The sequence below is a fragment of the Geotrypetes seraphini genome, chromosome 8 (assembly GCF_902459505.1).
Source record: "Geotrypetes seraphini chromosome 8, aGeoSer1.1, whole genome shotgun sequence".
NCBI classification, from domain to species: Eukaryota; Metazoa; Chordata; class Amphibia; order Gymnophiona; family Dermophiidae; genus Geotrypetes; species Geotrypetes seraphini.
In genome coordinates, this window is record NC_047091.1 from 109,240,595 (window position 1) to 109,257,268 (window position 16,674).

Sequence of the window (16,674 nt, forward strand, 5' to 3'; positions counted from 1 at the left end):
TTTATCCTAACACGACGCATACCGAAGATCTAGTACCAATAAACATTTCTTTGTGTTCCATCGGTCGTGGGCAGGAGAATTAGGTGAAGAAGTATGCTTTTATTGCTTTCCTAAAGTTGAGGAGTCCTTTTGAGGGATCTAATTTGTGGGGGCCGTTGATTCCACTGGCTCGATATGAAGTGGGAGTGGGAACATCGTTTGGCAGTTTGCAATTGAAGGGCACAACCAGGTTGCATTTTGAGGCTGCTACCATATATACTCTACTGAGATTTGGGCCAAAATATTGGCCCAAAAATGGGTGTCTTGGTTTATATTTTACTGGGAGACTGGTGTGGTCAAAAGATGTTATAGCACTAAAAATGTGCAGAGGCTCAGCGAAACCAAAATCAATTCTTTATTGCTCAAAAAGAAGGAAAACGCCTCAGAAAAGGCCCTCCCACCTCCACAATAGTGGATCTCAAAGGTGGTTAAGCGGTAACCTCATAGGCAAAACCTTCTTGCAAAAATGAGCAATTGAATCAAAATTTGTGCTTCACTTAAATAATGAATTGAAGATAGAAGCAAAAATACTACTTATCTTAGAGCTGATCGGCACACCGACGGAGGCCAGCGTTTCACCGACAGGCTACGTCAGGGTGTGACCCGACCGATCAGTCTGCAAAGAGAAGAAAAAACATAGGAACTTAACAGTTTCACAATGAATTAACTCCTTGCTATAACAAAGCAAAAGCAAAAACGTACCTAAACAAGAGCGAATGCTAACGCTTCAAAAAGTCCAAAAAATGGCTCCCCTGGGGTGGCTCCAGAAATTCGGTTTTTAGTTTTTAAATCTTCCCGGTTAGATACGTCACCAACCGGAAGTAAATGAAAGGATAGCGTGAGGAAGGAAGGAACTAACAATCGCCCTACTCGTTTATTGCGAGCAGAGCAATTTTGGATTCACTTACTCAACAGTGAAGAGCCTGTTGGGCTAAACCAGAGACTAGATTGGAGTACGTTTTATTAGAACTTCAAGACTTCAGTACAACATCTAAATTTAATATCAGAAGAATACAGAAAAAGAAAAGAAGATAATAAACAAAATAAAAAATAAGAATAAATAAATATTGTTGTAGTGGAGGTGACTGTTATTGTTTTTGCCAGATTCCTCTCAGCTGTCACGCTATCCTTTCATTTACTTCCGGTTGGTGACGTATCTAACCGGGAAGATTTAAAAACTAAAAACCGAATTTCCGGAGCCACCCCAGGGGAGCCATTTTTTGGACTTTTTGAAGCGTTAGCATTCGCTCTTGTTTAGGTACGTTTTTGCTTTTGCTTTGTTATAGCAAGGAGTTAATTCATTGTGAAACTGTTAAGTTCCTATGTTTTTTCTTCTTTTTTTTTCTTCTCTTTGCAGACTGATCGGTCGGGTCACACCCTGATGTAGCCTGTCGATGAAACGCTGGCCTCCGTCGGTGTGCCGATCAGCTCTAAGATAAGTAGTATTTTTGCTTCTATCTTCAATTCATTATTTAAGTGAAGCACAAATTTTGATTCAATTGCTCATTTTTGCAAGAAGGTTTTGCCTATGAGGTTACCGCTTAACCACTTTTGAGATCCACTATTGTGGAGGTGGGAGGGCCTTTTCTGAGGCGTTTTCCTTCTTTTTGAGCAATAAAGAATTGATTTTGGTTTCGCTGAGCCTCTGCAGTACATTTTTAGTGCTATAACATCTTTTGACCACACCAGTCTCCCATTGGAAGTGTTGTTTATACATACATTGGTTTTCAATACATCTGAGTTGTTTATAGTTGGTTTATATTTTAGCCACCACCAGACCGATGGCGCGGCTGTCCTCCATTCCAACTCCCAATGATCACCAGGGCTATAATCTTCAATAGAATAAGCCCATTTCCCCGCTTTCTAGGCTGAATACATGCCCCACTCCTCCATGCACGCCCCACTCCCTGAAATTGCACTTACCATTAGCACTGGAAACCTGCTGCCGCTGTCAATGCTGTATTCTGATCTGGTGTGGAGCTTTGAGTATCTACACATGCTCAAAACATGCCAGCTCCCGTCCCCTCTGAGATTCTCAGAGAAGGTGGGAGCAAGCAGGTCTTGAGCATGTGGAGATGCTCAAGGCCCCGCACCGGATCAGAATACAGAATTGACGGCAGCAGCAGCAGGTTTCCAGTGCTAATGGTAAGTGCAATGTCAGGGAGTGGGGTGTGCATAGAGGAGGATGGCGGGGGTTTGTGTGCATGGAGGATAGCGGCTTCGAGATTCATCATGGGGGGCATTGTGTCGGAGGAGAACCATCAGGGTAACTGCATCAGGGGCCTTCTGAGAGTAAAAACTTTGTTTTTGAAAAATGCTGTGAAGATGAGAGGAAGAGAAATGGCCTGATAAGGGGAAGAGGTCGAGTGGTGCTTCAGGCTTATTGTGTGGTGAAAGGGGGATGATGACAGATGCTAGATGGAAGATGGGGGGAGTAAGAGAAGAATAGATGCTGAATGAAAGTAGAGAGGGGGGGAGCAGACACTGGATGGAAGTGGAGAGGAGAGAGAGGAAAGAAGATGCTGGATGGAAATGGAGAGAAAGGAGAGCAGATGCTGGATAGAAGTGGAGAGAGAGGAGAGCAGAAGCTGGATGGAAGTGGGGATGAGAGGGGGGAGCAGACACTGAACTGCTTAGATAACCTTGATAGGCGATATATAAAATCCTAATAAACTGAGTGGGAGAGAGAGGGGGGAGCAGTTGCTGGATGGAAGTAGGGAGGAAAAAGAGGGGAGCAAATGAGGGGAGAGAGAGAGCACATACTGGATGGAAAGAAGGGATAAAGATAAAAGGGCACATGCTGGATTGGGGGAAAGGCTAGAGTTAGTGAGATACTGCAAGGGGTAAGGGAAAACGGTGGCAAGCTGTAGGTAGAATGAAAAGAGGGAAATTGAGGATTGGATAGTAAGAGATAATTTAATCTAGACAGACGCAGAAAATAAATTGAGAAAGGAAAAAAAGGGAAGGGAGAGATGCATGAGCATGGGGGAAGGGGAGGAGACAGATACCAGATCTGAGGGGAGGAAAGGAAGAGAGACGCTAAAAACCACCTGGGGAGGGAGGGAGAGATGGAAGGGAAGAAGACAGAGATACCAGACCATGGGGGAAGCAGAGGGAAGAAGACAAGATGCCAGGCCATGGATGGGGGGTGGGGGAGAGATGGAAGGGAGAGTCAGTTTTTGGAAGAGGTATAGAAAGAGAGCAGATGCCATATGGAAGAGGCAGAGAGGGCAGACAGTGGATAGAAGAAAGAGAATGACCAGAAAATGAGGAAAGCAGAAACCAGGCAACAAAGGTAGAATATATATATATATATTTTTGCTTTAGGATAAAGTAGTATTGTAGCTGTGTTTATAAACATTTATAAATAGAAAATGGAAATAAGGTGACCCTTTTTATTGGATTAATTTTAATACAAGGAAAGGAACATCAGATCTTGTCGCCTATTCTCTTAATTAAGAACATAAGAGTTGCCTTACTGGGATAGACTGAAGGTCTATTAAGCCCAGTATCCTGTTTCCAGCAGTGGCCAATCTAGCTCACAATTATCTGGGAAGATCCCAAAAATATAAACAGATTTTATGCTGCGTAGTCTAGAAAAAAGCAGTTTTTGTAGACTGGCTCACCAGGATCACCCAAATTTCTAATCTCAGTTTATACTAGAGTCATCCTTTTTTGGGGGGTGGGGAGGTCACCTCGGTTTATATTCGGATTGGTTTATATTTTGAGTATATACGGTACTGGAAAAGCCAAACCAAAATAGAGGCCACATGAAAAAATTACAGAGCCAAAGTGCATACAAGGTGATTATATTAACCATGGAGTCATCCAGTTGCTTTAAAATTAGACATCTTAGTCTTCACTCCCGGACTTCAAAAGCCACCAATGGGCCAGGACTCAGAATAACCCTAATGACTGGATGAGAAAGTTTTGCAGACAATGAGTCATGCATGTTCATTAAGTTTATCCTGAAAATTTGGCCTGTTGGCAGCCCTCAAGACCTGGGAGTGAAGTAAAAGGAGTTACAGATTGTAAGCAAAGAACAGGTAAGCTTGCTTTTGTAATGCCAAGTCTTTCATAAAATTTAAGCAACTCTTCTTTCCCTGCTTGGGTATTTTGTTTACTCTATGGACAGCAAATGATGTTTCTATATCAAAGCAAATTTCAAGAAGAAAAAAAACCCCAACAGTACACGTTTTCAGTAAGTATGCTGCTGAAGTATTCTTATGAATACAGATTACTTTAAAATAAAGGTTTTGAGTTCTAGTGTGGCTCTCAATAACTTTAACTGCCCGGAAAAGATCTTGCTCCCATTTCCTTCCAAACCTTTGGAATAATCTACCTCCAAACATCAGATTCCTTCAGGGCTTTCTAAACTTCAGGAAAGCTAAAAAAACCTACCTCTTTGCCTAGCCCCAATTACACTGCCTTTTCCCTCTTCCTCTGTAACTGCCCCTGAGGAACCCTCTATAGACTATGGCCAATCAATTGATACTTGTAGATATGGGTCATCCTTGTATAAACAATGCCCATATGCGGGAAATCATGGTAGCCAAATTATGTCACGTCTGCTAAGCTAGTTGAACTCTTATGGAACACTAGTGTTTTAGCCCGTTACATTAACGGGTGCTAGAGTAGATGTCTGTCTGTCTGTCTGTTTTGTTTTTTTAAATTTGTCTCTCTCTCCTTGGACGCTGTCATTCTTTCTGTCTGTCTTTCCCTGGCCCCCTGTCTGTCTATCTTTATTTCTCTTCCCTCAATCCTGCATGTGGCCTTTTTTCTTTCTCCTCCCCACTTCCTTCCAACGTCTGCTCCCCCTGTCCTCCACACTTCCATTCGGTGTGTCTCCCTCTCTCTACCCCTTCCATCTACTGTTCACCCTCTGTCTTGCTCCTCTCTTCTCTTTCCATCCATTGTCCTCCCTCTCTCTCTCTGTTCCATATGGCCTCTCTCCATCTCCTCCTTCCTTTTCCCTTGGTCTGGCATACCTTCCTCCTTCCCTCCAAGCCATTCTCTCCCCCTCTGCTCCCTTTCCTCATTTAACTACTTCATTGGGCAGCAGCAGCATTCACAATTAATTGCTGTTGCTGGCTTCAGGTCTTTCTCTCTGGCCGGTCCTGTCTTAATGAAAACATAAAGTAGGCAGGACCGCACCCGAGGCAGACGCGTCTCTCCCCTCCCAGCCCAACCCCCGCTGACTCTGCAATCCTCCCAGCAAGATGACTTTAATATCAAACCTCCCTCCAGTGTTGGCAGCCGCAGCACGCTAAACAGGCTGCTTCGGCTTTCTTCTGTCGTTGAGTCTCTCTGTCGCGTCATTGATGACGTCGTCAGTGACGCGGCAGAGGGACTCAACTGCAGGAGAAAGCCCGAAACAGCCTGTTTAGCGTGCTGCGGCTGCCAACACTGGAGGGAGGTTTGTGCCAGTATGTGCAGAACCGGTATGTCCCTCTCCCTCCAGTACATGTGCAGCACTTTGCGCGGCGCATCCTCCCATGATCCTGGGTCGGCCACAGCGCTCCAGTGTGGGCCCTAACCGCCTTCCGCTCTCCTGCCTGCCACGGACCTACGGATCACGGAAGCACGCAGACAGGAGTGCACATGCGCGGCTAGCGTTTTATTATATAGGATAAGTGTTAGATTGTACTATTAGATAGATTTTTATGTACTGCACACCTTGATCGAAAAGTCGCAACCTCATGTAAACTAAACTAAACCTTAAGTTTATATACCGCATCATCTTCACGGATGTAATGTTTATTGTAACCCTATGAATGTCAACTGTAACCCTATGTAATGTTATATTTTAACACTGTGAATGTTAAACTGCAACCCATTATGAGCTCTCTGGGGAGGACAGGATAGAAAACCAAATAAATAACACTTTCACTGCAAGGAATCACAACCATGTGTGCTCTGGTCCATTCAGATGGAGAACGTTGGCATTTTTTGCTTCGTTCCCTTCAGACATAGCAGATGAAATGTTTGGCTAACATACATGTTATAATTTTGCAGTGACTTTGTAGAAAGGTTGATTGATGCTTTGGTGCTTTAATGGGAGATTTTGGGCTATTAATTTTGTTGCTGCTGTTTTACTCCAGGGGCCCAAATGGGGTGTGGACAATGGAAGAGAAGGGACTGCACCCCAAGTTTGACACAACCTTTGAGAATGCTCGGCCCTCAAAGACGCACCTGGCACTGCTGAAGCTTCAGAGAGTTGGGATCCTGAAATTCCTCATCAGCCAGAACGTAGATGGGTTACATGTCCGATCCGGCTTCCCACGGTACATGCCTTGCTCCCTTATTCATGCCAGCCAGGAGCAAATGATTCCTGGTTGATCTCCGCAGCCTCTTAATGTCAAGTAAAACCTTTAGGGGGGAGTGTAAGAAAATTTTATTTGTAGACTGCAGCTAAGCTCATTTTGGGGAAATGAAAGTATGATCATGTTTCCCCTTTGTTGCTAAAGCTTCACTGGCTCCCAGTTCGCTTTAGGATCCAGTTTAAATGTGCATGCATAATCTTCAAGCTTCTCTATGGACTATTTGATCCTTTTGTCCCCTTATGTTGGAATACCGAAGAGGGAGTGGAAAATATGAAAAAGGATCTGCAAAAGTTAGAGGAATGGTCTAATGCCTGGCAACTAAAATTCAATGCAAAGAAATGCAGAGTAATGCATTTGGGGATTAATAATAGGAAGGAACCGTATATGCTGGGAGGAGAGAAGCTGATATGCACGGACGGGGAGAGGGACCTTGGGGTGATAGTGTCCGAAGATCTAAAGGCGAAAAAACAGTGTGACAAGGCAGTGGCTGCTGCCAGAAGGATTCTGGGCTGTATAAAGAGAGGCGTAGTCAGTAGAAGGAAGAAGGTGTTGATGCCCCTGTACAGGTCATTGGTGAGGCCCCACTTGGAGTATTGTGTTCAGTTTTGGAGACCGTATCTGGCGAAAGACGTAAGAAGACTTGAGGCGGTCCAGAGGAGGGCGACGAAAATGATAGGAGGCTTGCGCCAGAAGACGTATGAGGAGAGACTGGAAGCCCTGAATATGTATATCCTAGAGGAAAGGAGGGACAGGGGAGATATGATTCAGATGTTCAAATACTTAAAGGGTATTAACGTAGAACAAAATCTTTTCCAGAGAAAGGAAAATGGTAAAACCAGAGGACATAATTTGAGGTTGAGGGGTGGTAGATTCAGGGGCAATGTTAGGAAATTCTACTTTACAGAGAGGATGGTGGATGCCTGGAATGCGCTCCCGAGAGAGGTGGTGGAGAGTAAAACTGTGACTGAGTTCAAAGAAGCATGGGATGAACACAGAAGATTTAGAATCAGAAAATAATATTAAAGATTGAACTAGGCCAGTTACTGGGCAGACTTGTACGTCTGCGTCTGTGTATGGCTGTTTGGAGGAGGATGGGCAGGGGAGGGCTTCAATGGCTGGGAGGGTGTAGATGGGCTGGAGTAAGTCTTAACAGTGATTTCGGCAGTTGGAACCCAAGCACAGTACCGGGTAAAGCTTTGGATTCTTGCCCAGAAATAGCTAAGAAGAAAAAAAAAAAAAAAATTTAAATTGAATCAGGTTGGGCAGACTGGATGGACCATTCGGGTCTTTATCTGCCGTCATCTACTATGTTACTATATATGTTACCATTAGACTTTGCCATTTGAGAAACACACAAAGATATAAGTTAGCCTTCCCTTCCTTTAAGGGAATTAAATCTGCTGGGAAGCTCAGTCGATCTTTTGTTTTCAAGTTTGTAGAGATCTGGAATGAACTTCCTGACTCCATTAGGCTTTTAGGCCAACTGCAAATATTTTGTAAATTCCTGAAAACTTTGTTGTTCTCGCAATTTTTAAATGGTTTAACTACAGCCTCAATGAAATAATAATATTATAGTTATTTTTTCTTATGCTTTTCTTATGTACTTTAGTTTTTAATTAGTTCTTCCTTCTCTTATGTTTTTCTGCTATGTACTCTAGTCTTAATTATATGTGAACCGAGTCGAGCTCCACTGGGAGATGACCCGGTATATAAACCAAAGATTAGATTAGATTAGACCAGTGTCTCTCAAACTTTTTTTACCTCTGGCACACTAAACGGAACAAATGTTTTTTGCCGCACATTATAATTGAAATTATAAAATTACAAAACCCAACAAAATAATTAAATTTGAGAGTTATTTATTTAAAGTTCTTTAAGTTATGTATGGGTAATTGTAACAGTGGCAAAACTAAAGTAGATAGAATAGAATTGCTAATCAATGCAATGGATGTGTTTGGGGTTTTTTTGAGTGCAAATTAACTCAAAACATGGTTCAATAGTCGACAAGCAAACACGCATTTCATTATCCATCATCTACTGTCGCTCTCTTTTTTTTTCGATTTAATTCCTATCGGAGCTGAAAATCCAAGTTTGTAAGAAGATCCAAATGGTAACAAAGCCTCGATAGCTTTGTTGCTCAAATTAAGATAACTACTGCATTAAAAATAAAATTACTTGCCATTTCAAGGCGGTTGTATCCTTATACACACATACACTCATAATATTGAAAGACTCTTCCATACATGATATACATGTCATCTTTTCTAGTGCATGTTTATGAAGGGAATTTTTTAAAAAGAAAAATTCTGGAATCTCTCATAGCACACCTAGAATCTCTTCACGACACGCCACTGTGCCGCCAGTTTTGAGAGAGACCGTTGTAGACTATATGTTACAGTTGCATGGTGAGAATTTCAGAAAATCCCTTTTCAAGCGTCTCATGGGGTCTTTTGTTTGCCATTAAAACAAGAATTGTAACATAGACAAGATGTTTAACATTGCTGTAAGGCATGAAAATAAGCCCTAGCATGATTTCTGGGTAGGTCTTAATATAAGCCCTACCCCCAAAATAAGCCCTAGTAGTACGGCAGTTGGCTGGGGGGTGGGGAGGTCTGCGTTCACGTGCCTCTGGACCTGCAGCATGCAACTGTAAAAGGAGTCTTGTTTTAGTGCGTGTGTGCAGAAGGTGATGAGATGGGAAGGAAGCAGCTGTGCAAGATACGGGACAGGTGTTTTGGATTACTAGAGGTTGTGCGCGTTCCAGGAAAATAAGGTTGGGGGAAGGAGGGGGAAAGTGCACCAGGGAAACAAGATTGCTAGGGGAGGTGGTATTCACGCATGTGCGCCGGTCAGTTGGCTGCTTGCGGCAGGTGTCGCTGTCGGCATCATTCCGGTCTGAAGGAGGAGAAGGGGAATGAGGGGATAGGCTTGGAGATTGCCCTTCCTGGCCATTAAAAAGGGGAGTGGGTGAAGTTTTCTGACGGGCTCCCTCCATGGTATTGGAGGCTGTCAGGTTTTATTGAGTGGTGTCTGTACCTGGTTCTGGAATGCTTTTCTTTCATATATCTGCCTAGCCCTATAAATGTCCCCAACTGTTCCAGGTTTGCAAACCAAAAACCTGCAGTTACTTACAGTGTTTCCACCAAAATAAGACCTAGTGCATTTTTTGGGCCCCAAATTAATATAAGGCAGTGTCTTATTTAGGGGGAAACACGGTATATGAATATTTTCTGACTGGTAATATTCGACTTCCTTGTACATTACAGCGTGCCTTTTTACATGCAATCATCAGTTATTTTGTCCCCCGAAGAAGGCAGTCTATACTGTCAAAATTTGGATCCTTGCTGGGACCATAAGATTATCACGCTGTTTTGTTTACTGATGTCAGCCATTCCCAGTTCTCTAATTCCTTTTTGGTAGGTAATACTTGTGTTTGTGGTGAGTAGCTGAATCAGGCTGCAATATTTGAACTTAAAACATGTTTAGGTTCTCATCCATCAGGTTCAACATTCTTCTTGGTATCTGTTACACATAGTGGTACTCAAATGTGTAATCTGTCCTCCATATCTGCCCATTTCAGAAGTTTTAATCATGAGCATTTTTCGTTTGAATTTCAGCTTTATCCTCCTAGAATGCCATCAATCAGTTATGGACTGAAGTCTTTCTTTTTTTTATTTTTTATTTTGGAGTATACCAGTTCAGACCTTGAGGTGGTGGTGGTTCTTGATCAGGTGCATGCTTCCTTTTTTTGACAGCTCATAGGATGCTATGTCTAGAGGCTCACCTTGCCTTTCATCTTTCTCCCTGCAGGGACAGGCTGGCTGAGCTGCACGGAAACATGTTTGTGGAGGAATGTATGAAGTGCGGAAAGTAAGTGATGGGCTGTGCTTCTTGCTTCTCCTCTGCCATGCATAAAAAACAAAGCAACAGGAATTTTTTCAATATAGTGATGGTATTGTATATAAATCAGACAGTTTTGGGACTAAAAATGGCCAAAACTGCTAAGATCTGTGATTAAGCCAAGGATCCTCTCCAGCCCACCTTCCCTCCCTCTCACCTGGTCCTGGTCCACCCTCTCTTACCCCCTTCAGTCTACCTTAAATTGTCTTTCTCTGTCTTTAGGGGTTACTGGCGGCAGTAGTAATACACATACATTGCCTGTGGCTTGACCCACGCCTTTCCTCTGATGCTTCCCAAACCCTCTGAAGCAACTTTTGTTTCCATGCAGGCCGGACGCATCAGAGGAGAGGCTCCTGGATAAACTGACCTATACAGTAAGCTTTGTCTGTCTGCTAATAGGACTGAAGCACTCCTAGAGTGTAAAAAGCCAAAGTTTTTATTGCTGGGCTCAAAGTACCCTTCTTGCCCTACCTCTCCCCCACTGCTCCTTCCTTAATGTTTCAAATAATCTATATTTCCAGCTGGTAAGCTCAAAGTTCTGCTTCTTATGAAGGTCATTTTTTCTTATCTTCATGTTGCTAATAAAGTCCACATTTAAGCATTTATCTTTTACACATACCCATTTTCTGTGGTATTGATAAATACATATTCTGCACTTCTCGAGATTGGCATATAAGCAGAACAATGTAACAAAATAACAAGATTACAAAATGGCAATAGAATACAAGTTCAACATCTTAAAGTACAATAATATATTTCTGCAATGTGCAAGTACAAAAACATTCGTCTCGGCCTCTTCCAGTGAAGTTGGTGAGGAACGTTTTAATACTCGGACATGGCTCACAAAGGGGCAAGCCCCTTGTACACTGACCCACTTCCCCATGTCAGGCTTTCCAAGCTCTGAGTCTAGAATAATGTTAGTGAGGGTAGAGGGAAGCACAGCTGGAAGCATCAGGTGTGAAGGCATTTCATGTCATTTATTTCAGATTTGTATCCCGCTTTATTCCCAAAGAGGTGAACATAAGGGCATACATAATGAGGGCCAACTCTGAAAATAGAATTGCTCTTTATTTCTCAGATCCTGCTTTGTTGATTTTAAGAATGTAATGTTTGCATGGGCATAACCTCAATAGGTGGATACTTTCTTTAAAATAAAACTAAAATTTCTTGTTAAAAAATGTGTGAGAACAAAAAGGTAATTTGTACTATAAATAAATATACAGGAGATTTTAGATCTATCTTTGATATATAATAAACAACTTTGGGACCTTTTAAAGGTAGAAATGGTACCATATATACTTGAATATATACCGAGATTATTGGGCCAAAAAATGGGATTCTCAGTTTATATTCAAGCCTCCTTTGGATGATGGTGCTTTTTTTCCTCTTCTCCCCACCCGATGACCAACAATGCTATTTTCCACCCCTTCAGATGGCCAGCTCTGCTATCCTCCACCCTCTTCCCATGACTGGCACTGCTATCTCTTTCCCCCTCCCGATGACCACCATTGCTATCCCTACTGATGACCATTCCTATCCCCCTCATTGTCCGGCACTCCTATCCTCCACTGCCTGCTCCCCCCTGCCCCAGACTGGCATCGCACTTAGTCCTGATGCTCCAGAAGCCGACACCGATGCTCTGTGTTGGGCTGAAGGGCTTTGAATATCTTTGAAATTCTGCGCATGCTCAAGGCCTGCTGGCTCCCGCCCTTTCTAGGATTCTTGAAGGAAGTCCAGCAAGCCTTGAGCATGCATGGACGCTCAAGGCCCTTCACCAGCCCAGCACAGAGCATTGGTGTCAGCTTCTGGAGCATCGGGACTGTAAGTGCGATGTTGGTCTGGGGCAGGGAAGTGGTGGTGGAGGTTAGGAGTACCTAAGACGGTGGCCTCCTCTGTATTTTTCTTTTGCTATGGTCCACCCCTCTCTGAAGCAACTTCCTGTTTCTGCTTGGGTGGACCGCAGGAGAGGCCGCAGGCAGCAAGAGGAAAGAGATGGTGGCATATGAATGGCGGGAAGGGGAAGAGATGGGATACATGGATGGAGGGAAGGGGAAGAGATGGGGCTCATGGAAAGAAGTGAAGAAGGAGGGAAGAGATGGTGCACATGGACGGAGGGAAGGGGAAGAGATTGGGTACATGGATAGAGGGAAGAGATATGGTACATGTGGATGGAGGGAAGGGGAAAAGTTGGAAAGATAGATTTGAGATGAAGACAGAAAAATGGAAGAAAACTGAATGTGAAAATCAGTGCCAAAGGAGGATGTAGTGCAAAAATTGAAGGAGAGGAAAGAAACAGCAAATGAATAAGGAGGCCTTGGAAACAAAGTTAAGAGCACAGATGGAACAAGATGACCAGAAAAATAAAATCGCCAGATAACAAAGGTAGGAAAATGTTTTTTATTTTCAATTTAGTAATTGAAATATGTCAACTTTGAAAATTTACATCTGTTGTTTTTATATTTTGGACTGTTCAGGAAGAAATGCATTTCTTTCTATTTTTCTTGTGGTGTACTATGTGCAGAGTCTGTCATATTAGGGTTTTGTTTGTGTACAATAACACTTTTAGTTTGTGGGTTTGTATTTGAAAAAGGTTGGGGTTTTTTTTTTTCTGTTTTCTGCTTGTGTGACTGAGGCCAGGTGTTCTGGTGGGGTTGACAAATGATACTCACATACCCAAATTTCTAACCTCAGTTTATATTCGAGTCAAAACCTTTTTTCCTCTTTTTTTGGGGGAGGGGGAAAAAGGTTACCTCAGTTTGTATTTGGATCGGCTTATATTCGAGTATATAAGAACAATGAATAGACTAGAGACTTGGGTGCTGGAATTCCATTGTCCTAACCCTTCCTTGTTTCTTAATGTCCTAAAAAAATTCTTTTTTTCTTTAGCACTCTCCAGACCAGTAGAGGTTAACTTTACGATTGGGTATATATCTAATCATGACCAGCAGGTGGAGACTGAAAACAAAACTTTGGGACAGTATATCCTAGCCCCTCCTCTCTATTTCCCTCAGTCTTCTTTCAGTCTCCAGCAGGTGTTGAGTGATCTGTACCCATCTCCCTTGGTAGGGCTGTTGGAATTTGTTTAGAGGTTTATTGTCCCTGTTTTTAGCCGGACGGAGCTTGGACGGACTCTGTTTGGGGGTTCGTCCGACCTCGGGGGTGTCAAACCCGGCGGGTCACGAGCGGGGTCCCTCCCCCCACTTCCTCCACCTCCCCATATTTTTTTAGAGGAGCCTCAGCAGTAAGCCTTGCCCCCTAAATCAAGCAAGGCATATTGCTTCGAGAGCCTGTGGAGTCTGTTCTGTAAAAAAAAAAAAAAAAAAATCCTGAGGTAGTGCTGGTCTGGAGGGTTGTATCCCTTTAAGAAAACTGTATTTTACTGTATTTTTTCAACTAACCGGCACTTTTTTACAGCTAGGTCGCGTATGGAGCAATGAGCACTTCTAAAGGGAAAAAGTGCTCATTGTGCTCCAGACGCGAGGCACTCGCGGCCGGCCTGTGCAAGCGGTGTTCAGGCCGGTGCGGTGGAGGAGCTCCGTCGGCAGCGGCTGCAGGCGCCCAGAGCTCCCCGCCGATGGTGCCTCGCGAGTCGGCAGGGAACGGTGGAGAAGCCCGGTCTTCTCCGTCCGCCCACGGAGGGATTCCCCAAGCCGCCGACGGTCGGGTTTTAGAGGATTCCCTCTCAGCTGATATTTTGACAGCTGATGCCGGCTTGCCTGTTTTAGCGGCTGAGACTATTCAGGTCTCTCAGCCGCTGCAGGCTATGGAGGGAGCTGTTTTGGCGGGAAAGACGCCATCTTCTCTGTCTGGCCCCTCCATTTTGTCTTCCACCTCAGGTGACCTTCCCCCTGTTTTGGCTAAGCAGGGGCAGGTTTCTGCTGGGTCCCCTGCTGTGGCAGGGAGTCCCTTGGGACCCTCGGGGGGTTTTTCCCCTGATTTTTTCTTTTCATTATGCAAAGCCTATTTTCAGGCGGCTGGGGGTCCCGGTTGCGCCCAGGGGGTCTCGGGGGGTGGGGTTTCCTCCGCGCTCCCTGCGGCTTTGCCTCTCTCGTCTGACGTGACGTCCCCTCCGCCGCCTCTCTTGTCCAAGCGTCCGCGGGTGTCGTGGGACGAGGATTTGTGGTCGGAGGAACGTGTCGGTCTGGAGGAGGACCTGGACCCTTCTGAGGAATTCCAGGACCCTCTGGAGGGGACGGAAGCTGGCGGCGGGTTGTCGGGTTTCCCGTTCTCCAGTGACGAGGCGTCCGTGGTGCGCCTTTTTCAGAGAGATGAGCTGCCTGACCTTATTCAACAGGTTTCTTCGGCTTTGCGTTTTGAGGACGCGCCGCCGGAGACTCCGCGTGTGGGGGACCCTCTGTTACGAGGGATCCGTTCCGTTTCCCGCTCTTTTCCTATGCATCAGGATATTCGGGATATTATTCTTGAGCAGTGGAAAACGCCGGAGACGCCGTTTCGGCTGGCGCGCAGCATGGCTCGCCTGTATCCCATTCCTGAAGGGGATCGGGCTACGTTAGCTTCGCCAGTCGTGGATGCGGTGGTCTCGGCTATTTCCAAGCGGCATACCGTGCCTGTTGAGGGCGGTTCTGCCTTGCGGGACTCTGAGGAGCGCAAATTGGAGACCATCCTTAAGCAAAATTTTCAAGTCTCTGCCTTTGGGGTCCAGGCGGCTATTTGTGGGGGACTGGTCGCTCGCGCCGTGTTTCGGTGGGCGGAGCGGGTCTTGGATCGAGAGTCTGACGACTGGTCTCTGGTGGATCAGGAGGGTAGCGAAGATTGAGATGGCTGCCTCATTCCTCTCGGATGCTCTGTATGACTTGGTGCGGATCTCGGCTAAGTCCATGGCTTTTGGCGTGGCCGCAAGGCGTGTGTTGTGGCTGCGCGCTTGGGCGGCGGATGCTGCGTCCAAAGCTAAGCTTACTAAATTTCCCTTTCGGGGGTCGTTTTTATTTGGAGAGGACTTGGATAAGTTGATTCAGACTCTGTCGGACTCGAAAGTTCCCCGTTTGCCGGAGGACCGTGCCCGCCCGGCGTCTCGGGGTGGTGCGGCCCGGGGGCGTTTGCGGGAATTTCGCAAGTATCGCCCTGGGCGTGGGGCTGCTTCTTTCCAGTCTCCGGGGTTTTCCCGGGGTCGGTTCTTCCAGCGCATGCAGCCCTTTCGGGGGGCCCGTCGGGGGGCAGGGAACCCCTCCGCCGGTTCCCCCGCTTCCCGTCCTGCACAATGACGCCTTGCCGGCGCCCCCCTTGGTTCCGGTGGGGGCCCGGCTGCGCGATTTTTTTCCCAGATGGGCCGAGATCACGTCCGATCAGTGGGTCCTGGAGGTGGTGCGGGACGGTTATGCCCTGGAGTTCGCCCGCTCTCTGCCGGATTTTTTCCTCGCTTCTCCGTGTCAGACTCCGGGGAAGACGCAGGCTTTTCGCCAGACCCTTCAGCGCTTGCTAGATCTCAGGGCAGTAGTTCCAGTGCCCCCCCCGGAGTGGGGCACGGGCAGGTACTCCATTTACTTTGTGGTGCCCAAGAAGGAGGGGACTTTTCGGCCCATCCTCGATTTGAAAGGGGTCAACAGGGCTCTCAAGGTTCCCTCTTTCCGTATGGAAACGCTGCGGTCGGTCATTCTGGCGGTTCAGCCGGGGGAGTTTCTCACTTCTCTCGATCTGACGGAGGCCTACTTGCATGTTCCTATTCGGGCCTCTCATCAGCGTTTCCTGCGCTTTGCGATCTTGGGTCGGCACTATCAGTTCTGTGCGCTTCCCTTTGGGCTGGCCACGGCTCCCCGGACGTTCACCAAGGTGATGGTGGTCGTCGCGGCAGCCTTGCGGTCGGAGGGCATCCTGGTACACCCCTACCTGGACGACTGGTTAATTCGGGCCAAGTCGTTGCAGGAAAGCTCCCGGGTTACGGCTCGGGTGGTGGAGTTTCTCCGGTCGCTGGGCTGGGTGGTCAACCTTTCCAAGAGTCGGTTGGTTCCGGCTCAGCGTCTGGAGTACCTCGGGGTGCTGTTCGACACCTCCTTGGGGAAGGTCTTCCTCCCAGAGGCCCGGGTGAGCAAATTGCAGTCTCAGATTCGCCTGCTTTTGGCGTCCCGGTGTCCTCGGGCGCGAGATTTCCTCCAGGTCCTGGGGTCGATGGCGGCGTCCCTGGACGTGGTGAGGTGGGCGCGGGCCCACATGCGTCCTCTCCAGTATGCTCTGCTCCGGAGGTGGTCTCCCCAGAGGCACGGGATGGATGTTCCGGTTCCCCTGCGAGGCTTGGCGCGCTGCAGTCTGCGTTGGTGGCTCCGGACCCCTCACCTAGTTCAGGGGGTGGGTCTGGATCTTCCGCAGTGGACGGTGCTCCTTTCGGATGCGAGTCTCCTGGGTTGGGGGGCCCAGTGTCTGGGTCACTCAGCTCAGGGAACCTGGTCCACGGAGGAGG

General features: G+C 46.3%; 1 protein-coding gene across 4 annotated transcripts in view; it reads left to right on the forward strand.

The window, feature by feature from the left end:
* SIRT6 (sirtuin 6) overlaps window positions 1-16,674 on the forward strand; it is a 28,798-nt gene that overhangs the window by 6,658 nt on the left and 5,466 nt on the right. For all 4 annotated transcript variants that reach the window (XM_033955770.1, XM_033955774.1, XM_033955773.1 and 1 more), the window contains 2 exons: window positions 6,141-6,323; window positions 10,173-10,232. In XM_033955770.1, coding sequence (XP_033811661.1) covers window positions 6,141-6,323; window positions 10,173-10,232 — 243 coding nt within the window. The remainder of the gene's footprint in view (window positions 1-6,140; window positions 6,324-10,172; window positions 10,233-16,674) is intronic.